At 42.7% G+C, this 24,329-nt stretch overlaps 2 protein-coding genes across 8 annotated transcripts in view; both read left to right on the top strand.

The window, feature by feature from the left end:
• The window catches only part of baz1a (bromodomain adjacent to zinc finger domain 1A), a 28,489-nt gene extending 10,603 nt beyond the window's left edge, over positions 1-17,886 (top strand). For 2 of the 3 annotated variants that reach the window (XM_087140997.1, XM_087141002.1), the window contains exons 12-25: positions 44-139; positions 461-685; positions 1,592-1,757; positions 2,301-3,459; positions 3,935-4,125; positions 4,923-5,080; positions 5,422-5,523; positions 6,296-6,531; positions 6,868-7,202; positions 8,315-8,482; positions 11,237-11,445; positions 12,165-12,572; positions 12,911-13,080; positions 15,190-17,886. In XM_087140997.1, coding sequence (XP_086997123.1) covers positions 44-139; positions 461-685; positions 1,592-1,757; positions 2,301-3,459; positions 3,935-4,125; positions 4,923-5,080; positions 5,422-5,523; positions 6,296-6,531; positions 6,868-7,202; positions 8,315-8,482; positions 11,237-11,445; positions 12,165-12,572; positions 12,911-13,080; positions 15,190-15,495 — 3,929 coding nt within the window. In that variant the 3' untranslated portion in view covers positions 15,496-17,886. The remainder of the gene's footprint in view (positions 1-43; positions 140-460; positions 686-1,591; positions 1,758-2,300; positions 3,460-3,934; positions 4,126-4,922; positions 5,081-5,421; positions 5,524-6,295; positions 6,532-6,867; positions 7,203-8,314; positions 8,483-11,236; positions 11,446-12,164; positions 12,573-12,910; positions 13,081-15,189) is intronic. The other variant, XM_087141003.1, reaches the window with a different exon arrangement.
• Positions 17,887-19,519: 1,633 nt separating this feature from the next.
• The window catches only part of LOC110981432 (uncharacterized), a 53,148-nt gene continuing 48,338 nt past the window's right edge, over positions 19,520-24,329 (top strand). For all 5 annotated transcript variants that reach the window (XR_015423385.1, XM_087130083.1, XM_022239014.2 and 2 more), the window contains exon 1: positions 19,520-19,683. The gene's annotated coding sequence lies outside the window, so the exon portion shown is untranslated. The remainder of the gene's footprint in view (positions 19,684-24,329) is intronic.

Below are 24,329 nucleotides of genomic sequence, written 5' to 3'. Positions count from 1 at the left end.
AGTTATGTTGATTATTTTTTTTCTTCTCTTAAATTTCTTATAGCTGACCTGGCTGAAGCATTGTGTGACGATGACCCAACATACACTGCAATGACCAAAGCCGCCACATCGGCGTTAGTCTGGCCTCAGATACATCAAGGTACAGGATATGCTTTTGTCATTGTTTATTACGTGATCTAGTTCCGCCATGAAGGTCAGATTCAGGCGCTGTTGAGGTGGACTTGTGAACATGCTTCTCTTACTTCATTTCACCCCCTGAACATTCGAGCAGTTGATCTCTGAGAATGAAAATTAGTACATTCATTTTATTAGATTCCGTATGTTTAGGACTTTCTCTTATAATGGTATTTGTATGTGTGTGATGAGCGGCTTGTTAATTTTGGTATCCCTGAACATTTCCACGCTTTCTCTTTTTCTCTCAAAAGTTTCATTTCGGTCCCTGATTATGCAATTTTGCCAGGTACACTGCTGCGCCAGCTGCCGGTCGATTCCACCACCATCTCCGAAGTCCTGCGCCTGCACTTCTTGTCCTCAGGCGCCCGCACGTCGTCTGAGAACACCAAGTGGCGGTACCAGCAGCGAGGTGGGTTCATTCCCCACGACGACCCTGGCCTGGAGTTCCGCATGCAGGACCCCGACATCCTCAGAACCCTCACCACCGGCAACATGTTTGACCTTCCTCTTGGTGAGTAACTGGACTAATGAGTACGTAATTGTTGACGATAGAAAGCCCACAGAAATTGGCCAGATGTGTTCCAATTGCACCAGTCTCTTGAGTTGGTCATATTTAATTGAAAATGAGGTTACCCCTTTGTTTTTGGAACTTTAGAGTTGAAAGGAAAGCTATAACATAAAGTTTCACAACACACAAAACACATGAATAATTTCAAAGTGTGATTAAACTTATCCGCCCATTTTAAGCCAGATTTTAATGAAAGTGAAGCTTACATTACGTCCAATCATAAAATAGTCTGGCACTATCCCATTCAACAGTGTAGAGTTTATATAATGGACTAGGGAACAAGACACAGCAACAAAGTCAGTCTTACTTACAAGCTACTTTGTTATAGTAATAATTTCAGCATGGTTACTGTACTGTCACAAAGGTACCCAGTATCGACAAGATGAATGGTATCAGCTCATATTCAGAATAATGTTCCAAGCCCAGTTAGATTTTAGGCTTCACAATTACTTGGATCCCAGGAAGTGTCTCAGTCAATTAGTATCTGGTGCATACTTCTCCAATGTAATAAATTTAGTGAAAGTGTCAGAACTGAATACTTTAAAATCAGATATGAAAGTGAGCATTGTGTGTGCCGATTGAAGTATTTGGTCGTTAGTACAACTAACGGAGTACATGCATATGTATGAGAGCTACACTTCTAGATTGTTTTTAGACAATCTTCATTGAGTTTTTTAATTATTGTGAAAGGGTTTAATGCCTTAGATAGTTACTCAAAGTTGAGTGACTGATGCAGAGTTGAGGTAGATTTAGTTTATGATTACAGCTGTTGATTCTGAAACTAAACTATGTAATTTGAAAAATCCTTACTTGTTAAAATGAAAGCATTTGAAATCCCTTGGTCCAAAGCGTCCAAGTTGAAGATACTTATGTCGCTGTGCGGCCAGCTCTTGACCTATGTGACCATGAGGGACATCATTGAGGAGAGCTTAGAAACCTTCCAGACATCTCGAAAGGAATGGCGAGAGCTCGTCAGGCAAGAGCATCGCAGAGAGAGGGAGGACGCAGCTGCCAAGTAAGACATGTTTGTGCGATTTATGAGCTCGTCGCTGTACTGACGACTTTCAGAATTTAAACGTTAGACTGAAACTTGTGGAGTTAAAAACTTGCCTTGTCTCAAATTTTTTGAACATTTGAAATAAGGATGTGCATTTGCAAGTAGCACAGAAGGCATGTGCTCTGTAGGAGAAAATCACAGGACCTGGGTACGAATAACAGGAGCCCACGTCTTTCAAAAGCTGTTTATTAACAAGCTTTGGACATTTCCAAAAAACAAGTTATTTCTGTTCTTATGTTTACATTGTTTATACTATGTGACACCATTAACAGGTATCAAGATACATACACGTAGGTATTGAATTTTTGTTTTGAACTTCTCACCAGAAAATTTCAAAACCTTTCCTTTTCTCTGCCTGACAGGTTACCAAGCAGTACCCAATCTCATAATTCGGAATTGGTTCCAGACATTAATGGTCTAGTACTAGGCTGTAACGTTCCTGTGCACAACCGTACCATGAGATATTTATCCTGTTCCAAAAATGACTTGTAACATTTGCAGGTGGAAGCGGCGACTGGAGGAGCGAGCATTGGAGAAAGAGCATGAGAGATTGAGACGCGAGCAGAGAGATCGAGAGCGCGAAGCGCAGCTGCGTCAAGACCAACAGGCCAGTGCCGAGGCAGAAATTATCAACCTGGACAGCAGTTCAGAGACGGAGGACATGGATCAGGCCAGTAGACCGGCCCAGAAGAACGGCCAAAAGACAGAGGATGAAGCAGAGCTTGCAGACATCAATGCCAGGCTGGAAAACCTGAAGCCACTCCCCACGCAGGAGGAGCTGGATGCCCGACAGAAAAGGGAGGAGGAAGAAAACGCAGCCCTCAAAGCAGAATTCCACAAGAAGAATCGGGAGTACCGCCTGGAGATGGCCGAAGCAGCCACACGCTACAGCATTATGCCACTGGGGGAAGACAGGATATACCGTCGCTTCTGGCTGTTCAGCGCCATCCAAGGATTATTCGTGGAGCATGATCCGTCCCACCTTGGTGACATAGACCTCAACCCTGTTCCTCAACGAGTGGAGAGCAAGCCGGCTTTGCCTGTTGTAGGCTTACCAGAAGTCAAGCAGGATAATGTGGAGTGTGATAAGGATCAGGATACATCCACTAGCAGTAACAAAGAGAACATTGACCTGGAGGTTGTAAACGGGGTGATGGAAACGGGACCGACGGCGCAGCAGCAAGAGAGGCTGGTCAAGGAGCCCCTCCTGGTCAACGGCGTCATACAAGAGGCCAAGCAGGAACCCCAGGAAGAGCCGGACCCTTGCATGCTGCGCAGGAAGCACAGCAGCTGGGCTTTTTACAGTACTCCCCAAGAGCTGGAGGACTTGCTGGCTGCGCTGAATCGCCGCGGGTTCCGGGAGAAGGCCCTCCAGGAGGCCATCCTCCATGAGAAGATGCGGATCGAGGAGTCGCTGGAGGTGGTCCCCACCAAGGCCCTGAACAGTTCAGAGAAGGAGGACACAGCAGAAGGGGTGGAGGCGGAGAAAGACACCAAGCAGAATGGGGTCTCCCGGCAGGTGGTTGTCAAGATGAACAGTGGCAAGAAGGGCCTTGTGTCAGACAAGGCCAACGGGGAGGAAGCGTTGGAGTTACTTCTCAGGGAACAGATACTAGATGTTGAGGAAAGAGTCTGGAATGGCAGCCTGGGCATTATTAAGGTAAAACTTTGAGCTTTAGCTTTATAGACCTTTAGCATGACGCTGCCATGTTTGTCTTGTTTTAGACCCATTGGCAATAGTAATGAGACGTCACATGTTGATAAAATGGAACATACTAACTGTCTCAGTTTGGTTTCATTGCTTTGAATGGAAGAAAAGCAAGATGGCTGCCCCATGATAGAGGTCTATTAGGAATGAAGTTGTATTATTTAAAAACTATCTTCCCAAGTTCCTTGTTTTAGGGGGAAACAATCCACAGCTGACCTGGGTAGTGCAGAGGTAAGCAAGGGTTAACAGAATGCCTCAGTGTTAGTGATATCATTTGGCACAAATACAATGCCATGGTGAACCTGATCTGTGAATTCAAAAAGGAGATTCTAGATAAGAGCTTGAATCTTAACATTTGAATCTTCCGGTACTTCAGCCCACTTTGAAGTCACACACTTCGTCTCATTTGTCCTTTCCATCCTTCAAGGTGGAGAACCGAGCTGAATGGATCAGCGCCATTGAGCAGGGCTCCTACGTTCGGCAGTGCCAGCAGATCAGCTGGGGGCCGCTCTACGCCCGGTCCTTCCTGGACGACAAGGATTTCCTCAACATGTCCATGCCGGACCTGCCCAAACTGGAAGACGAAGGGGCACCGGCCCAGGCAAAGAAGCACAGCAGGTCTGTATCAGAAGTGACCAGCCTAAGCCTTCGTCTTGTGTGTTGATCTCATGGTTCACAGAGGGTCAATAGTTCAATGATACTCTTATGTCAAATATTTGGTGTCATACCTTAGTGTCAGACTTGATTTATACGACTTGATCCCATATATTTTCCTTATCACACATCAATATGTAAGATATGTTAGATGTTAGATATCAATGACGAGTGTAAATTGTCCTTTACTAGATTTGCATAATAATGTGAGGAAGGACTACGAGTTTGTTGAATCTATATTTTTTGGTCTCTGCAAGATCAGCCTCTTAGAGCATGCCCCAAAAATCCGCAAAATGGCTTCTTAAAAAGACAGGGTTTTAATAGCAAGTAAAACTGATGCAAGTTCCCAAAACAACGAAGATAAGGAAACTAACCCAAAACCTTAGAAAACAATCAATGTCTCCAAGAAACGATTGTAACAGGACACACATACTTTTTTTGTAGTTGAAGGGACGAACACTCTTTTACATTGATTTTATGGGGGATGAAAATGTCCACACAACTTGATCCTGATTTGCCGAACAACAGAGATGTTCCCTTAACACGGTGAAGGCCTGCCCGTTCCAATTTTCTGTAGATGCAGTTCCTAATGGAATGCCACCATAACATGGGGCTTCTGTCTTAAGCTATTTAGTCAACATCTAAACGTCCAAGCGTTCGAAGGAGCCACATAAATGTGACCACCACACCAGTAGCCATCCGATTTGTCGCGTTTTCTAACATTTTTAAATTGGGAGTTTTTGTTTGTTTCCCTGCTGCAGACTAGCTGAGCTTCAGCGGGCTGATGCCACTGGGTCGCCTTCCTCCACCCGTTGCAGCACCCCAATGAACTCTATGGACAACGTGGTCAGAGACCTGGCCTGTGCCTTACTTCAGGTGTCTCAGGGAATCGATGCCAAATACTTGAAAGCTCCCCTCGGTAAGTGGGGGGTAGTCACCGAGGAGGAACTTTATCAGAGAAAGCCCAAGTATTCAAGAGAGCGGAGAATCAACCGAACAACCTATACATAACCTCATCTGTGTTCTTGAAAGCACCAATTATCACATCAGTGTTACACGGAAAGAGAAACTCCCACGAGTGCGAGTTTTTTATCAACTCTTTTCCCCTGCGCTCACTTTTTCCTTGGATCAACATGTCCACAAACAATGTACAAAGCATTGTGAAGTTAGGAGTTTCCTTTTTTTACCGACTTTGCGGTTTTGTGATTGCTATTTTCTGTTGTTCATGTGCAAGTTTTCACTCGTGCTTCTCTGCAACAGGGGTGGAGGATACTGGACGCTATGCAGGCATCAGAAAGAGCAAGAGGATGCAAGAGAAGTTGGAAGGAAAGAAAGAAGAGAGCGGAGACGAAGACGAAGATGGTGAGAACCCTAGCACATGTGCATCTAGGACACTGACTTGGAATAAGAGTCAAAGGGGTTCTTGGCTATTTGAAGTTTTGTCTCCGTTGCCAGGCTGCTTATCTCATCCACTGGAGAATTTTAGGGTTTGGGTGTACATGTCAACAGTGTTTGTAGCCACGGAAACCAATTGTTATGGCATTACTCCACAAAATGAATCTCCACTAATGAACTGTAGAAAGGAATTCTACGCCAGGGCTTTGTACAGTGTATTCGTTAGTGTGGAATTGTGGCGTTCGTATAGGCCCACGTCCTGTTAATTAGGATTTTGCTGTCAGGATTATCACAGTGTTGTGTGCTGATGCGCCAAAAGCAGGGAACAGTTATCGTAATCTTCTGCAGAACTCCATGGTCAACTGTGCATAAAATATGTCAAGCTAAATTAGTCATGTATTGAAGTAGCATCGTTGCAAGAGTCTGTTGGGCCTGAGGTTAGAGCGCTTTGTTGTCAAGTGTTGCGTGCAAGAATATCCTAATGGCTTTCACAAGGTCGGCTGAATTCAATAGCTCTACTCTGGCAAGGATATCCCATGCTGGTAACTGATACGGCGTGTGATTATCCTAAAAACTCTCCTCTGTGCACTCCCTGCAGACTCAAGCTTTGACTTGGGAATAAAGTCAGTTTGTGCCACTGAGTTGGAACAGTGTAGGCCCCAGTCATAATTTGTAGCCTTTCCAAATTAAAAGGCAGTGAACGTCTGAACCCGCTGTTTCTCCCTCTCCTTGCAAGCAGACAAGAAGCCGCGCAAGACGTGCCGGGAATGCTGGGAGGAGTCCCTGATGGCCGTCACCAGCCTCTCCCAGATCTTCCTGCACCTGTCCACCCTGGAGCGCTCCATCATCTGGGCCAAGTCCATCCTGAATGCCCGCTGCCGCATCTGCCGGCGCAAGGGCGATGCTGAGCAGATGCTGCTGTGCGACGGCTGCGACCGTGGCTTGCACATGTACTGCCTGAAGCCACCCCTCAAGGTCAGTTATTGGACAAGATGAGTGAAGGGCTTTTTTTAATCCTATCAGTATGTTGTTCTTGTTAAGCTGCAAATCTTACACACTGCATGCACACTGCCCCATAGCCTTGTGTGTCTTGATTTGCGGAAATGGAATATTTTCTAAACAATCCATGATGCAGATTGAAATGGTTAATCTTGTTGACTGAATTTGAAATTGTTGGCTTTGGAATTCCATCCACAGAATCCAATGCAAACCTTTTTGTATCACTGAAAGAAAAAAGTATAAAAGCAAGATATATTAGATATACTGAATGAGAAGAATAGATTTAGTTGAATGAACCTTTTTGTTTTGCAGAAAGTACCTCAGGGGGAATGGTACTGCAAAGACTGCACACCCAAAGAGCGAAGTCCAAGGAAGCAACGTCGGACAGCGATGGAGAAGAAGAAACAGGAAGAAGAGGAAGAAGACGAGGAAGAGGAGGATTCCTCCGAGGAGGAATCTTCAGAGGAGGAGGAAGAAGAGCAAGCATCATCTGACGAGGAAGAGGAAGAAAGTGAAGAGGAAGAAAGTGAAGAGGAAGAAGAAAGTGAAGAGGAAGAAGAGGAGGAGGACATGAAGGAGGAAGATGAGGATGCCGACGGTAGCGAAGAAGTGGCCAGCGATGTCGAGATGGAGAGTGATGACGAAGAGTGAGTGTGCCCCCACCTTGCATTGTGTTTAAGCTCAGTGTGGTTGGAGCCGAGCTCGTACTTGCCCAGGTTTGGAGGATTAGATGCTTCAAACTGCACTCAGCTGCTGCACTGTTTCTAGGTGGCTGAACCACTTACTGCCGGGTGGATTTTTCTTGAGCAAGACAAGAGTCCAGGTCCTTTTTAATATTTTCCATTTTCAAACTTCTTAAAAAATTCATCATTTCATTTAATGGCCGTTTATACCCACATGAAGGACTCTTTGGGAACTACTCTAAAGCTGACAGGTAACCTTTATTGACTTTTGAATATTTCAGCCAGGCCTGCAGCCTTGGAAAAAGAGCCCAAATTGTGCGGTGTTACGTAAGATTCTTTTGTTCCCGAAACCAGCGCAGTACACTGCTGACCTCTTTCAATAGGGGCCAGATTAGCATGCAGCGGTGCTGTGTGGCTCATCGCTACGGTGGTGGAGAGCTTTTGTCCCCGGTGGTAATCCGCTCGCTCCAAATGCCTCAAACCATGGTATGCTGTTTCAAAACGACGCTGGATTATCTCCACTTTTGAGAGCGAAAAAATGTCGGTAATGCCCAGCAGCTCAGTCTTTTGTGCTGAGCACGGTCTTTTGTTATAAGGCCCAACTCTTTTGTCCCAGTTCCGGGCTCCCTGGCTCTGCATATAAAGCCTATATACTCGAAAAAGGGTCGCCCGGCAGGAAGTGGTTAAACAGCATCACAGTTGGTTCCCTAAATGATCAGTAGCGTACAAGAATAAGTTAGGAAAGTTCTTGGGTTCATCTCAGTAAGGAGTAAGGTTCATCATGGAAATGCAGTGGCTCATTAATCACTGTGCACCTCTCATGACCCTGGTTTGAACCCCCACGCACCTTGTAGGTCTTTCCTTAGGTTTTTTATCTGAAGGCTGGCAATTGGCTACTCCCATTGACTGCTTAGTATTGGCCTTTATTGTGAATTTGTAGTGCATTTACAAAAATTGTCAACATCAGACCTGTGTGTGGACAAGGTATATTCTCTTCGCATCTGCGGGTGATGTGCGGTTATGTTGGTTGCCCGACAATAAATGTCTCGTCTCCTTGGTGATCTTCCTCTCTGCAGCATAGACCACCTTGACATCTGTGGGGGCTGCGGGCACGGGGGCGAGATGGTCCTCTGTCGTAAATGCCCCTGCGCCTACCACGCAGAGTGCTTGCAGCCGCCCCGCCACAAACCTCCCCAGGCGAAATGGCTCTGTCCAGCCTGTTCTCTAAAGCGAAGGCCCAACGGGTAAATGACTGATCCCTTCCCCTCCCCTCCTCTCGCTGTTTTCAGCCTTGTCCGCATGTGACAACGCCCTTTTCTTCTCCACCCCTTACCTCAGCTAGCTCTCATGTACCACTCTACCGATGTCGATCTAAATGCATACAGAATGCGTAATCAGTGATAATTCACAAACGCCTGCATCCCTGCATGTAATAATGCTTTTCTTTTCCTTTCAACACCTTTCTCTGTTCATGATTCATGTTTTCCCGTAACTGAAGAAGTCCAGGTGACATTCTGTTGTCTGACATGTGACATTGCATGGTACCAGAAAAGTGTTAACCCCCAAACAAAAATAGCATGTTCGTGCCTTCTCCAGTAAATGTACACAGAGCAATTGGACGGCGTGCGTACTCCCTTGCCCTAGATGCAGGATTACTTGAAGTCATTCACTTAGGGCTATACATCCTTAAACTCCATGGGTCAACAGCCCTTTTGCATTCAAAAAATCATGATTAGCGTCTGGTAACCTGTAATAAAGTGAGGGGTCAAGCGCTGAAATTAGCGCCAGGCTGTTACTGATCCTGTCTTCACGAAACGCCTTTCAACAACCTTTTGTCACATTAAAATGCCTGTTTTTATATGTTTTCCTACTTACATTTGCAAGTTTTGAAAAGAGACTTCTGTTATTTTCATGAGTTCCCTTTGCATTTTGGCACGCTGTCGTGAAATTACGTGCGCAAAGCTCAATCCATTAAAGCAAAGCTGCGCTGGTTCTTGCTGCGCTGCGCCCGTGCCAGAAAACGTGTAATGAAAATGTGCCAACCAGTCTACACATCCCGGTTGATTACGCTTCATTGGCCGTACACACACGCAAGTCGAAAAAACATCGATGTTACAAGAGGATTTCTGCAAGATAATTCACAGAACTTGGTCTCTTCTCTGTGTGTGTTCTCTGTGTTCAGGAGTTTACTTTTAGGTGGGTTTTCTCGTACTTGAAGCGAGCATGTTTCCACAAAATTTCCTGCCGCAGCACGAGGTTTATCATCCACCTGTCGGCATGCATCATGCATGCTTACCTCGCGATACACGGACATCGTTGGCCAGTTTGCCATCATGATCACCTGACTGGCATTGTGTGAATTGTACATTATTGTAGTGAATTTTCTACCGTAAAATTTTTTTGCTAGGATTAAGACCGGTTTTTATCACTTATTGAGACAATTTTTGGATGCTTTTGTACCCATTAATGCCATTTCTGACATACTGACCTTATTCTTGAGAGGCATGCAATCGGAAGCAGAATTCTTATTTTTTGGCCTTATATGACTTCACTTAAAATACCTCCCGGGTTCAGTGAAACAGCTCCCAAAACCCCCTGAAATTTAAAAGGGAACAGGGCCTTGTAACAAAAGACTGTACTCGGAACAAAAGACCAGGCTGCTGGGCATTACCGACATTTTTTCACTCTCAAAAGTCGAGATAATCCAGCCTTGTTTTGAAACAGTATTATACCACTGTTCGGGGTATTTAGAGCGAGCGGATTACCACCAGGGACAAAAGCGCTCCACCACCATAGCGATTAGCCACACAGCACCTCTGCCTGCTAATCTGGCCCCTATTGAAAAGAGGTCAGCAGCACACTGAGCCAGGTTCATGAACAAAAGAAAGTTATATAACACTGCACAATCTGGGCTTTTTTTACAAGGTTGCAGGCCTGGCTGAAATACTCGGGCGTCAATAGATTTTGTCTGTCAGACTAGAGTGGACACCAGACAGTCCTTCACGTGTTTGTAAGTGTCCAGTAAATGAAGATAGGAATTTTTAAAGAATTTTGAAAACAGAAAAAAAATGATAATTATCCCGGACCAGAATCATCAGCATTGATAACTGCCCCCGGCAGCAAGTGGTTATTAAAGGGGACCCCTGGCCGTGACCCGCGAGACTCTCGTCACTTCGCTCCCTCCGTTCGCTTTTACAAAATTATCCTGCACTAAAATATGGCTGGCTATAACACTGATTACAACCATGGCCTGCACTAGCAAATGGATTTCCTTCTGGGGTTTGTTCAAATTTTCTGCGGGCCGAACTTCCTTTTTCACCGTGCTTAGCTTACAAAACGGTACACAGGGGAAAGCTCAACGCGCTGTCTGTCTTTGCCACTGGAAGCACATACTGTGGCAGGTTGAATATCTCATCAGTCTCCATGAAGTCTCTGTGTATTTGTCCGTCTGCTTATCTAATGTCCTATGCATGCCTCGTTACTTTCTAAATCACGTCCATCAGCAGCTAGCCACTTCAATTTCAGTTCACTTATGAAACAACAAGCATCAGCCTGCTCAGCTCACATGGCTGATTTTAAGAGAGATATTGATGTAAATGTGAAAGCCTTGCTTCGATATTATTTTTCTATTCACTATTGTGTATGAGACAGCAGAAAGGCTCAAACCTACGAGTCGCAAGTCTCCAGTTCTACCCCATGCATTTTTTTTGTTGCTAGTCGGCAGTGTTGTGGGCTTTGTGCTGCAGCTGCCGGGAACACCATAGAGTCTAATTAGTCATGAAATCCAAATTGTATCCTTTGCATTAAGTAGTCCGTCAGCCGTCAGGCCTAATACATGTGAAGGCATGACAGAACCCATTACTTACTAATCCATTTTCTTCACTTTAGGGTCGTTTTGCTCGCAAAGCTCACAGACTTCTTGCATGGGCCTTTCTGAAACCGTTCTCCTCAAATGCTCTATATTCAGAATTCCCATTGTACCCCCCCTCCCCACACAGGGCCTCTGGGAGTGATGCCCACGACGACACCTGTACAAACTGTGGCCATGGCGGGGAGCTGATCTGCTGCGACACGTGCCCCAAGGCCTTCCACATGGAGTGCTGCAAGCCACCATTGGCCCGCGTGCCCAAGGGTCAGTGGAGTTGTGAAGTGTGCAAGAAGGCCTCAGTTAAACCTTCGAAGAATCAGCGATCGAACAAAACAAAGGGTAGGTTTTCTAAAAATTCACCGTATGCCACTTTGTGGGCACTTCCAGGGCATGTGACTTCATACATTTTGGGGGAAGGGCTGTTGCCTCATATGGAAAGAAGCAGGTTAGCAGAGTTGTTTGCTATTTTGGGAGAATGTAGAATTTTAAGGAACCTGATTAATGTTGATTCAAATTTAAGCAGGGTCCAAAGGGTCATGGAAAATCCTGAAATATCCTAGAAAACAGTTGTCCAGGAGAGTCGTGAAAAATTCAGGGGAAGTGGAGAAAAATTGGGTGTTCTGGAATCCTGTTGGAGAAAACATATCCTGGAAAAGACATGGAAATCAAGATCCTGCAAGGGTTATCTTTGATGGCCACTGTTGATGTGATAACGGAATAATGATAAATTAACAGGCTGTGTCCTTGCTGGTCAAGTGTCTGGTTCTCTCTCAGGTCATGATAACAAGCAACCTTTCCTTGCAAAATGGCTTGGATACTGTCATATTTTAATCCTAGAGAGTCCTGAACCAGTCATGGACTTCGACTTCCAGATGTTCTGTGGGAACCCTGAAAAAGTGGCATTTTCTTACTTGCACAACTAAAATGTTTTACAATGCCTGGCACAAATCCGTAATGTAGTCACTGGGTATCTGTCAGTAACTTTGATTGATTCCACAATCAATGCTGTCACTGAACCTTTTTCTTACTTGCTAGTAACACTTGTCACCCAACTTTAGAGAGTCTAGCCTCTGCTGCTAGGAGCTCCAACAAGGAATCAAGACCTAAGGGAGGGGCCAGCTCTAAGAAATCCACCCATAAGGGTGCCTCACCCAAGGATGCCACACCCAAGGTATCTGCCTCAAAGAACCCTCCCAAAATGGCATCGAAAGGAGGCAAGTCGCAGGCCAAGATGCCGGCGAGCGGAAAGGGCAAGGCGGCATCAGCAAAGACACCCCAAGAGGCAAAGCCTTCCAGGAGCCAGGCAGAAGGGCGGAGCAGCAGGAGGCAGTCGGCAGACTCGCGGTCCTCCACCCCGGACGTGGACGCTGGGAAGCTGAATATGATGAAGGGCGTCAAGGTAGTGCTGACGGCAATAAACGGAGGGGGCAAAAGGTTGCAGCGATCAAGGAGCCAGTCGCTCGATGGTAAGGAGTACAGAGATTACAATTCTTGAAGAGGCTTCTTTATGTAACAAAGCCCCCCTACCCCACATCAGAACAATTGAATCAACCAATCTATACTTGCCGGTTACTATTGACACAGGATTAGCCATTTTGGATTCAGGTACATAGGAAGATAAATATCATTTAAGGTTGCATTTTACTTAGTTACTATTGTCTATTGCACAAAGCTTCACTATAGTTTGTTGCTGCACAAGTTGAAACCCCAGCCAAAAAATTGTCCAATTTGGATTCTGCCTGAATAGCATCCAATTTTGTTCGTTTGTGTGGTGAAATGTCCAATTTTTTACAAACTATTATAGAAGGTTCAGCATCGGAGGATTCAGGGCCATCATCTACGTACCGCAGGCAGTCTTCCAGCGGGCGCGGCAGCCAAGAAATGAGGCAGCTGCACCTGTGCGAGGAGCTCCTGAAGGAGTTGGTCAAGCATCCAGAGTCCAGACCCTTCCTCTCGGCGGTCAGCAAGAAGGCAGTGAGTGGTCACGTTTGGTATAGCAGGGAGATACAGTAGATTCCTGTTATAGCGCTCTCAAGGGGACCTAACAGACTTGAATGTTATAACCGCACGGCGCTGTAACCGACTGGATGGACGCGCAACATGTGCACATGTACTTGTACATGTATGTCATGTGTGTGAATGTTGTTTACATGTACATGTATTGGCAGATGTATGCGCCGTAATTTTCGTAGTATATGCCTTGTATCCATTTATCTCGACGTTTTCTTGACACCGATAAAAAAACAGTACCAGATCTCTTCAAAAACCACCACAGGACCTCGTGCATGCTGCATCACGGCACACGCACTGCATCTACACCCACTGCGACATCCTGACTGCTACTGCGTACCCATTCATGGACAATCCAATCGCTGACTTTTCCCAATAACCGTGTGACTGCAGAAAGTGATATGTCATTAGAAAACCCAAGTGAAAACAGAACCAACCTGTCACGCCGAACACAATCGGCGAAAAGACGAGATTTGCTACACGAAGATACACGTACAATTTAAGCTGCTGATTTCATTTAGCGGTAGAAAGAAACCTTTAGGTAACAAAAATTACATGTAGTATCTCAATGTTGAGTATTTGTGCCCCAAACCACACCACAAGAATAAATAAAAGTGGGAAATAATCACTACTATGTCGCCACAGCAAAGCCACGCGGGCATGGCTCACCGTGGTGAACACGTGCTCGCGATCACGCCGCGGAAGTTCCAGTGCATGTCTGCACTCTGTGATCGCTAAACTACTGGTGTCCATGATGGCTGGCCAATCGATGGCCTTGCGATGCGGTTTCATATGCGTTGATTTTCACAGAATCTAATTCTCCAAGGTAAAGAACGCTGTAACTGGAATCATTTCACATGCTTTATATGGTTCTCGGGGTCAAAAATCATGAGCGTTATATCCCAAAAAGCGTTGTAAATGGGAGCACTGTTACCACAGAAAAATGTACACAGTGAATGGATATGCAGTTGGGGAAATGAAAATTCATATCGAGTGTTATATCGGGGCTTTGTATCAGAGAGAGCTATAACGAGAATCTACTGTAGTGAGATAGCCATTGAGAAATTAGGAGCGGGATACAAGGGATCATGCGCAGCTGCTGGGAAACCAAATAGCAGTTCATGTAAAAGGAATCAGATATTAAAAAGGAGCATTGAAGTTAGGTATGGTTTGATATTACATTCACGTATTTGAGGGTGGATTGTCAATTTTACCTCCTCAAGGTTTTGGAAGTTGACAAAGTAAGTTTTTCTCACGAGAGGAGCTAATATCAGCTAACCTCTTGAAGTAAACTATGTTATATTTGCATTACCACGCCTCATGCATACTCATTGGCTATTCAAATTTCAAGAGCAAGGGAAAGGTAGCATAGCCCGTCGTGCTTAATTTACATGCATTTATTCGTGTGCAGCGTAGCCCTGTAGATGTTTGTGTTCCACTGATTTGTTCCTGGGAAACAGATCAGTAGATTCGTGTATTTTTGACTTGTGAGTGAATCCCTGCATACACACTTCTGTAACAACAAAGTAGTGAATGGCAAGTGATTGTGAATTGACCAATGATAATTTGGCTCTCATTTATGAATATTTGAGTCATTTGAGTAATTTTCATATTAGTAATGAGTGATATGGTGTGCACATTGTGTAGAATTACCCCCGCTGGCAGTGAATAGAGAAGCTGGTGGTGTAGATTTAAAGTAAGTGCCAAGCGCATAAAGAGGGTAGTTTCCTGCAGAAATTTGTTGCGAACCTGTGCACAGTCATGGTGGTTTCCCCAATGAAGGGATGCCATTGCTATCTAAAATCATTCCATCTCTTATTCCTGCATAGAAATGATAGAATGGATATTGTTTAAATATTGTGCCAAATTTCTGTTTTTTTGCTTTTATGTCAAACATGACATATTTACTATTCGTTTGTTTGTTTTTTTTTCTTTTCAAAGTTAGGCAAAATGAGAAAAACAATAAGTTAACCTCCTTACGCAGTTGACAGTTACTTTTTCTCTTCAGTTTATCTGAGTGAACTGGAGTGAAATAAGTTGTGTTAATGCCTCCTCTCTCGCAATTACTGCCAGGTGCCCGACTACTACAAGATCATCAAGCGTCCAATGGACTTCGCCAGCATGCAGACTAAAGTCAACGCCATGGAGTACCGCACGGCCACCGAGTTTGTCGCTGATGTTCAGCTGATCTTCACCAACTGCCAGCAGTACAACCAGCCCTGGAGCGACACCTACAAATCAGGCACCAAGCTCAGGACATTCTTTGAGAAGCGGCTGAAGGAGATGGGCATCGGCGTCGCCGGTGGCAAGGAGGGCAGAGGAAAGGACTCGCCGTCGAAGAAAGAGCAGCCGCCCAAGAAGAAACCCAGACGGAGATAAGAATTAAGGACTCCTCAGAATCAGGGCCATGAAACGCTCAGAAGGCAAACGCTCTGTGTGCTGCAGTTCTTGCACAAGTGTGACTCATAGGATCACTTCACTTGAGTTGCTGACAGATGAAGACATTCAAAATGTTGGCAACTCGTCATTTCACGTTACCACGTGCGGAAGTAGGGTTGCTGCATGCAAAAATGGGAAAAGGCACTCCAAGGGCATTTTCTTTTTCAGGTCAAGTCTGTAATCTTTGCTCGTTAACCGTACTTGGCCTTCTTATGAAGTATTTCAGTTGTAACATGACTTTTTGCTTGTGTAGAAAAGATATGAAGGTTATATGAAAAGGTAGTAGAGCTATACACTGTACATTCCCGTTAGGTTTGGTCCATCCATTTTTTTTTCACTGATGTACAAGTATTATGTAGTAAATTTTTGAATCACGTTCTTAAATTCTAAAATGGAATGAGGCAGTTTATGGATGCCACCAAAAATTCACTTTCAAGCACTGGTTATCTAGTGAATAACATAGAAACTGCAATCACCAACCATAATGTGAAATACATATATTATGTACCATTTAAGAAAATGTTTTCATCTTGATTGTTTTTGTACGGGAATACATTCTCCAGAACGTGCTATGTACTACTGACCAAAATAATTTGTGTGTAAGAGACACTGTTTTCATCTGGTTTGGCAAAGTTTTTCCAGCCACTGTTAATTCAGTTGTAGGAAAATGGTTCATTTGTGTTAACAGGGATAATTAAAGGCAGCCTAGCAATGGCTCTTCTGAATAAATAGCGCCCTCTATAAGCTAGGCATTGTGGACATGCACACTGCTGGGAAGCCATTTTGATCAATTTCCAAAGGTAGAATGGCATTTAGAGGCAAATTGCTTGAGTGTCAGCCCAAAGGAGACTTTGGAGATATTTGGTGGTGGTAAGCACAGCGTTCCCTACTGACGGGCTCGCTGTCATTGGCATCACGTGGGACTGGTATGTTTGTCCCCACCAAGCATCTCAAAAAGCATCCCGTTGGATTTGCAGACTCAAATGTACTGGTGACATGAGTCGTGATGTATCGAGCGAAAACATCCTTAGTAAAGATTTAAACCATCTACTGCATTGACTGTGAAATTTGATGCACAGAAGAGTGATAAAGCCAGATTTAAAATGTTTAGTCAAAAAATGAATACTTAAGGTGGTGATTTACTGTGTTTCTTGGAACAGATGGTAGTTCCCTTGTAAACCAAGATTATCCAAGCACTTCTGTTCCTAAGTTGTAAGAATTTCTAAACATTTTTGAACTTGTAATATAACTATTTATCTCAATTTTTGTATTGTTCATCTAAAAAGTGTATTAAATTCTGACAGCAGTTATGAGAAAGGGTTATTAAAGACGAGTAATATTAAAGTTAACAAATAGTGTTCAATAAGTATTAACAGGTGTTATCACAAACATTTTGTTCACAAACATGATGCAACAACTTTCAGGTAATTTGTTACGTATCAGTTTTGGGTGTGCAAGATTCTCATTTTGGATTTTTGTTCTCTTATTTTTCCTTTTTTGGGGGGGGGGCTGGGGTTTTTGGTTTTTTTTTTTTTTTGTGGTATATTCATATTTAGTTTTTTTTTTTTTACTTTTTCCTGGGGTTTTTGCATTTCTAAAGTCACATACTACTCCTTTGTTTCCTTAGCTTGACAAGATAGGCATAGGAATGGGGAAACACAAATTGTAGGAGTTTAAAATGGAACCAAAAATGAACTAGCACTTGGAACAAAATGGAACAAATAAGTAAAACAAGAAAAGGGTCGGTTGAATTTCATAGAGCTGCTAAGCAGAAAATGAGTATCAGTCACAAGCCAAGTACAACACATGACATTTTAGCCAGTAACTGGTTATTGCCGAGTAGATATTTTGTTCACCAAGTGACTTTTCATGCAGCTCTATCAAAGCACCAAATTTTTCATGGAAAGGTACATGGGAATGTGGATTATTTTTTGGCACTAATCTAGTCCTTTCCTTTGTGATATCCATGTTGAGATTTTCATTGTAGTAAAATCATGGAAGTTGGTAGAAGAGAAATCTGGTAAACTTCTTACAAAAACTGGGAGGAATCTGAAAGTTGCATACCAAAGTGCAGTTGGTAAGGAGATATCCCTGTATTGTTACTAGATGAAACAGTTCGGGTTAATACACTGTATTGTCATTTAAACATTATTTCACATTTCTTGTTCATTCTTATCTTTTTTTTTTTTACTTTCTTTTCTGTTTCAGGCAAGTTATTGAAGTAGTCTTTTATAAAACGGAGTACATGACTCTTGAAAGAGAAGCAGTTTAATTTAGTTTGCCTCACTATGTAAATAAAGAGCGATTAAAGGTGTCTTCTGTTTCCATAAACTACTCGGCTAATGTTGTGTAATTGGAGTGTTTTAGTTTCCAAAGGCATTTTGCTGTTGAATATATTTGCTTGACAGATTTGCTTGAAAACTATGCTCAGTCATTCCTCCATGGCTCGGTTCATTGCTGCTTTCCGTTGGATTACAGTGTTGTTATGAAAACTGAAAACCAGCATTTGGGAAACATTTTGGTTCATCATAGTTAATCGGAAATGAACAGGAAAGGTACACTTCCTACGTGGTTCTTAGTTTTGATTTCGCTGAATATAAATTGTTGATTCATTTTACAGGAACAGATTGGAAATGCACATTTTATCCCTGAGTAACCCTCTGACCCCTTAGGGTTTATGTAAAACTATATTGAAATTGAAGGATTGACGACTGTTAACAAGGTTTTAAAACAACTTTCAGAATTTGGGTAGAAAAAAATGTGATGGCCCCTCCCTGGATGTGGGTTGAAAACCTGGATCAGAGATGGTCCCCAAAGGATACCCCACTGTGTAGGCAATCAAGTTTTGGCAGGTCCTGTCATGGCTGATGTGTGATGGTTTAACAAATGGCCCCCACTTTGATGGTCGTCCTGCTGTTGTTGCTAATGACACATGTAAAGCCTATATAATTTGAGACGGCTTCTCCGAGAACTTCCGTACAATCTTTGAATACGGCCAGTTCACTGTATTTTCCTCACCGCGTCTACCTCTGGTGATCCATCACTTCCAACAGCCTGATGGCATACAGTTCACTTCATTGCATGAATAAGCTTACTATTCCTCTGTTCTTCCAAAATCTTCCTTTTCTCATTACTTTAATACTTCGAAGTTCCATGGACAAAATATCGACTTCCTCTAGCTCCGAGTCCTTGCACTGTGCTGGTGGATCCATGAGGCCAGCTTCCCTCCCTGCTCTAAGCAATTTTTTTATGATAAAAAACTTATTCCCCCATACACATCCCCCAAGGAAAAAGGTTCTGAATCAGCTCTTGAATCCAGGAGTGTCGGGAAGGGGGGGGGCACGCCCCCAGCCCCCACAAATTCCTGGTGTCCATCCAGGTGCCCCCAAATAAGAAAACGAATTAACAAGGCCGCTAATTGAAAAACTTGCTTGAAAAAACACACCACTGAAAGCTTGTGCCCTCCCAATGAAATCTCAGCTATGCTAAGGCTTGAATCCATTTCGAAAAGGGTTTAAACATTCAGTTCTTAAAAGAAACCTAATTGAAACAATTCTTGTGATAAAAATCGCCCCATGGGATTTTTACAGAAATCTCCAGGTGCCCTGTCGAAGCACCCCAAATTACTTTCGTCTTTGGTGTAATGTAAAATGTTGGCCCAATATCCACGGTGGTGTCTCTGACCTGAACAAATATTGATTGTTCAAACAAAATGGCAATACTCCAACAGTTGAAATTGAATTGAAGAGTGACATATTTTCAGCAGTAGAAAAATAAAGTGGATATGTGGAGTCAGAATCTCAGAAGTTGGGAGCCTAGCAAATTCATATATCTGCTGCTTGAATTCCGATGCCAAAACAAAGTCGAAAGTTTGAAAAGGGCAAATAGTCGGATGCCATTTTGAGGAAGCGTCTTGCTCATATTGTATATACCAGTGACGTTGGGATTTAGTGCGACCATCATGCCGAGTGTTTATCATCTGTCAAATCTGCGTGGAGGACGAGGGTTACGCCTGCAAGTTTCGCTGAACGAGTTTTATTAAAATAGTACTCCGGAACGTCACGTGCGGATCTTGTTCTGGACAATAACATGCTGAACAATGGAACGAGACGTTAAAGGCTTATGCAGGTGAGATGATATGATCATAGGTGTATTTGGTAAGCATGGTAAGCCATTATGATTTACAATTTAGGCCTAGCCCAGCAATCAGCATTGCCCAGGTCTTGGTTGGACGCCAGTCTTCGTCACTGAATAAATACTGACATTACTGTGCATTACGACTGACGTCCAGGTTCTAAAAAGGGCTTGTGTTCAAGACAACCAAAAACTTGGTTCTAATTTGTTCTTGGTTTACCTTTTTGAAGAAACTGATTTCAGGTTTACATGCTCTTCATGACCTTATCTATCTCTCTGGGGGGTTAAATTTCAGAACGAACCATGGATGGACTGTAAAATCGAAGGAAAGTACTTTCAGAGATAATGTTACTGTTTTTCATGGTTGTAAACGTAATTCGAGTTGCAAAATGCACACATGTACATCGTATAGGAATCCGAGCTGCGTGTACACACTACGCGTGTGTGATAGCTAGTTAGGGTCTGTTGCATGCCTGCTACACGGAGGCTGTGAATGGTACCAGGCTTTAACCCGCCTGCCGATGAAAAGTTTCCGTTTTTGTCTGATCAGGGCCTTCAGACTGACTGATAACCCTATTACCCCTAAAACGTTCATATTTTATTCTGGTTTATATTTGGGTTATAAATATAAATTTACGAGACAACCTGCTAGACCTATGCTATAAGAATAACTTCAGTCAGTGTAGCCGGCTTTAAGCAGGATGCTTGCACATGTTGTATGGGAATAAGTCCATCAATGATCTCTTTGAAGTGTTTCATTTGTTTGCAGATTCTTATTGATTAAAGATGTATAAATACACAATATTGTAGAGATCTGATTTATGTTAAAATTAAACAGTATCTTATCTTGATAAATGAGGCATAAAAGGAGGATTACATTGCAGGCATGATGATCGTGATGCACAGGCAAGAGTGATGGTATAGATTGGGAACAATATGCAGAGTGCTAGCGCAGGCTGAATAATTGTACACACACACACTGTACAAACTGCATGCACAGGAGGAGAACGGCTGAAAACAGCGTTACTTCCGAGTTTATTTTCCTGTTTCTGTCTGTTGTGATGATATGTAAAATTTCTTAACCTACCAGCTGTGGAAATAAGGATGCATGGGATTTACAGACGTGAAATTGGCTTATACATGTGTAAGAAGGTAGAAGTGTAGAAAATTTTAGTTGTAAAGTTTTTCGACCCTTTACATGTATATCCTGGACTCCCTCCATAATGTAGTATGGTCAGGGAGTCCACCTGGGCTAGGTACAGTAAGGCATCGTCATGATTCATGATCATGCCTCATGTAGCCTACACCTGTAGTCTGAGTAACTTGAACCCTACAAATTAAACACTTAACATTTGGATATGAACGGGTGATAGTAGGGTCCAAGTACCTTGCATAGGTTTTGCTTCTATTGATTCATTTCACTCAAAATAGCTTGTACCCCCAATCAAAATTCTCCAAATTCACCTCCAAAATGGTCCTTAAACTGTCTAATGCACCCGGCATAGGATCAAGTGAGAATCAGAGTTTTCAGTAAACTCTCCTCAATCCTCCAAAATCCTTCGGGTGGTTTTGGAGGATTGAGGGTGAATGGTAAAGTGCATGGCTGATTGTGAAGGATGCCATGATTGAAGGTCGTGGGTTAGACCTTGTGTTGTTCCTGCTCAGTCGTGCATATATTCAGCCCGATATTTCTTTTGAATCAACCGCACTGCTCAAGAATGCCATTCGCACTGCCTCAACATAATGACAGGAATTGCCAGAGAATTTTGAAGGATTTAGGCAGTGGGCACACCTCCAAGTAACATTTTCATGAAATTTTGGAGGATTTCGAAGGATTTAGGAAGAATCCAATTGTTTTCACCCCAAATTGGAGGATTCTAAAGGATTGAGGAAGGTCCCTAGCTAAAAGGGCCTAGGGAGTTAGGGATAATGATGAAAAGGTTTACTCACATTTGGGAAGAAAAGAGAAATTTTCCCTTCAAATTGGACACGGTCTTCTCGTCGAACGCGATGTCGCCATCTTGTTCAAATAGCAATTTGAACTGTACATGTATGTTAATGTCCTGCAAACGTCACAGCGCGCCAGCCTCTAGCAGACCATTCACACAAAGCATGCCGTGTCAGCACAAGAGTGCCAACAACTGATTCCTTAGTGCTGCAGTGTCTCTTGTACAGTTTTGATGTGATCACAGCTACCAGACTGAAGTTCAGGTGACGCATCACTGATTAACCATGTGCGATGGCAGTGCTCATATAAACTTGGCCACACGCACATTACGTACATGTACATGTATGTTATGTAAACTGGACAGCAAAAGAAACTTGCCACTTCTGTCAAAGGCCACACATAAAAATTCACACGGGTGCACGGGTATGCTGCAAGACCCCTTACTAATCTCATGCCCAAATCAAGTGATTATCTTTATAACAAAGAAGAAATTGACATGCACAGCAACTTGGTAACTGAATCAAAAGTCACAGAATGTAACAGAATGAGCCTTAAGTTTTACGCAGAAATCAATGTTACAGGATGAAATAAAGAAGTCACAATCATTACTTTTCAATAATGTGTATGCAGTGAGGATGGCATCCCTATACAGAAACTACTCATGGACATCATTTTGACAAAACAGGTGTTCACTTTGTCATTGGTTGTTTAAAATGTTGTCCATTCATGGATCATTTTTGCTTGGTGGAGAGTGCTTTTGTGTGGCCTATGACAGAAGTGGCAAGTTCCTTTTGCTGTCCAGTGTATATACATGTATGTACATGTTCTATGTTTTAGTACAACGCACTCGAAGCCGCAGTATGCACATGGTTTTTTTCATCAAGTATAGCTAATTCGTGTGGCTAAATCCAAATTAAAGAATTCATATAACAACTAGGCCTATCAACTGTATGAGCTTTATAAATCTGATAAAATTACACATTGAAAACTTGATATTTTCCCAAGTTCATGAAGTTTGCTGAAATGTAAGTATTTTGAAACCAGCATTATCTTTCCTCATTACAGTTGCTTGGGTCCTGAGCAAGCTGAGTGTGTTCAGTTGTCATGATTTTATTTGTTCTTATAATTCAGATGTACATGTACATGTATCAAAATACATTTCGCATCGTTTGGCATGTATCGTATCGTGACACAGGTGTATCGTTTCCGCCCTATTTACATCATTATAATAACAAAAAAAGACTGGAAAAGGCCGTGATTGTAAGTAGCAATCTGGACCACTAGCTTTCTTTTCAAGAAATTGTAGAGTCCATTATATCTATACAAAAATCTGTTGCCTTCTTTGTGGCTGAAAGAGAAATGTTCAGATTTATTCTTTCAAGTGCATTTACCCACTTTTCCAACATGCTCCATTCACCAGCATTTGAAATACCCCATGGCATTAAAGTCAGTTCTTTTGAGATAAGAAATTTACTGAAGATTTATAACATTGATCAATTTTTGGAGGTCAGTTTGGAGAGATTTGCCTTTATGCATGTTGTGGAGTGAGTAAATTAAAAAACCAAATCATGTATAATGGTAGTCAGCATTAAAACAAAGAATTTTTTATTCTTCAACGTACCATGTACACGTATAGTGTATAACGAGGTTATATGCCCAATTTCCAGACACCCATTTTCCAGCTTTGGTCTGCTGAAACTTATTCGCGGAGCTGGACAAAAGTCTTGCAGTTACTTTTGTGTCCAAAACTTGCAGATTTTTACAGAGCACATACCTCATATTTTCAGGACGGGAAATCAGATTACATGTATTTCTGATGGCAGCACGGTCACTGGTTTAAAAAAAAATACTGTGATGATTGTGTAAAAGAGCGACAAACACAACATAGCGCAGAATGCACAGGCACAGTTTCTGTGAACTACGATCGGCAAAAAAACAGTCGTAGCCGCTCTTCGTGATTCCATGCGGTGGGTCCGCAAGTAAAATAATTTTTTTCTGAAAGATCTTCAAGTAAACTGTCTGACAGAACTATAAACCAAGTCTTTGCCCGTCCATCTTTATGAAAACAAAGACCATTTTCTAGATTTTGCAGAACCAGACAATTTGTGGAACCGGACAATTAATTGTACCAGAAGAACCAGAAAGAACAGCCCCACATGATAGTCCCTGACATTCTTAATACTATTTGGTGGTGTTCAGTTCATGACTCAAGAGGATATGCATAAACAGAAGTCTGTGCTCAAAAAAATGAACAGTGTCACATGTACACATGTTTACAGCAACGAACGACCAAACATGCCACTTGTACATGTACATTCCTAATTTTGCTCAAAAAGTTTTTGTGTTAATTGATAATATGTATCATTGTTTCTATTAATTAGTCCCACTTGTTGAAACTGATAAAAAGCCAAGGCATGATTAGCCTATTCATCCAAATTTATTCACCAAAACTTTCCTTCTCATTTTCAGTTCAGATGCCCATCTTATGTTACAATACACACTCAGCCTTGAAACACATTTTGCAGGCATAATCCAAAATGATACATTTCATAAAAGTTTTTTTGCGGTGGTAGTGTGACATAAAAAGGTGTCACAGTTTTTATACCATTGTATTGGATAATGTTCCCAAAAATCATTCTTTCTAGCCTCTTCAACCTCCTTTTAAGTAGGTTTTCCCCACCGAAAAATGTTA

Source organism: Acanthaster planci, linkage group LG01, assembly GCF_054643075.1.
Source record: "Acanthaster planci isolate LZ-2023a linkage group LG01, COTS_SCS, whole genome shotgun sequence".
Taxonomy (NCBI): Eukaryota; Metazoa; Echinodermata; class Asteroidea; order Valvatida; family Acanthasteridae; genus Acanthaster; species Acanthaster planci.
This window is presented reverse-complemented; position numbering and strand designations above follow the sequence as displayed.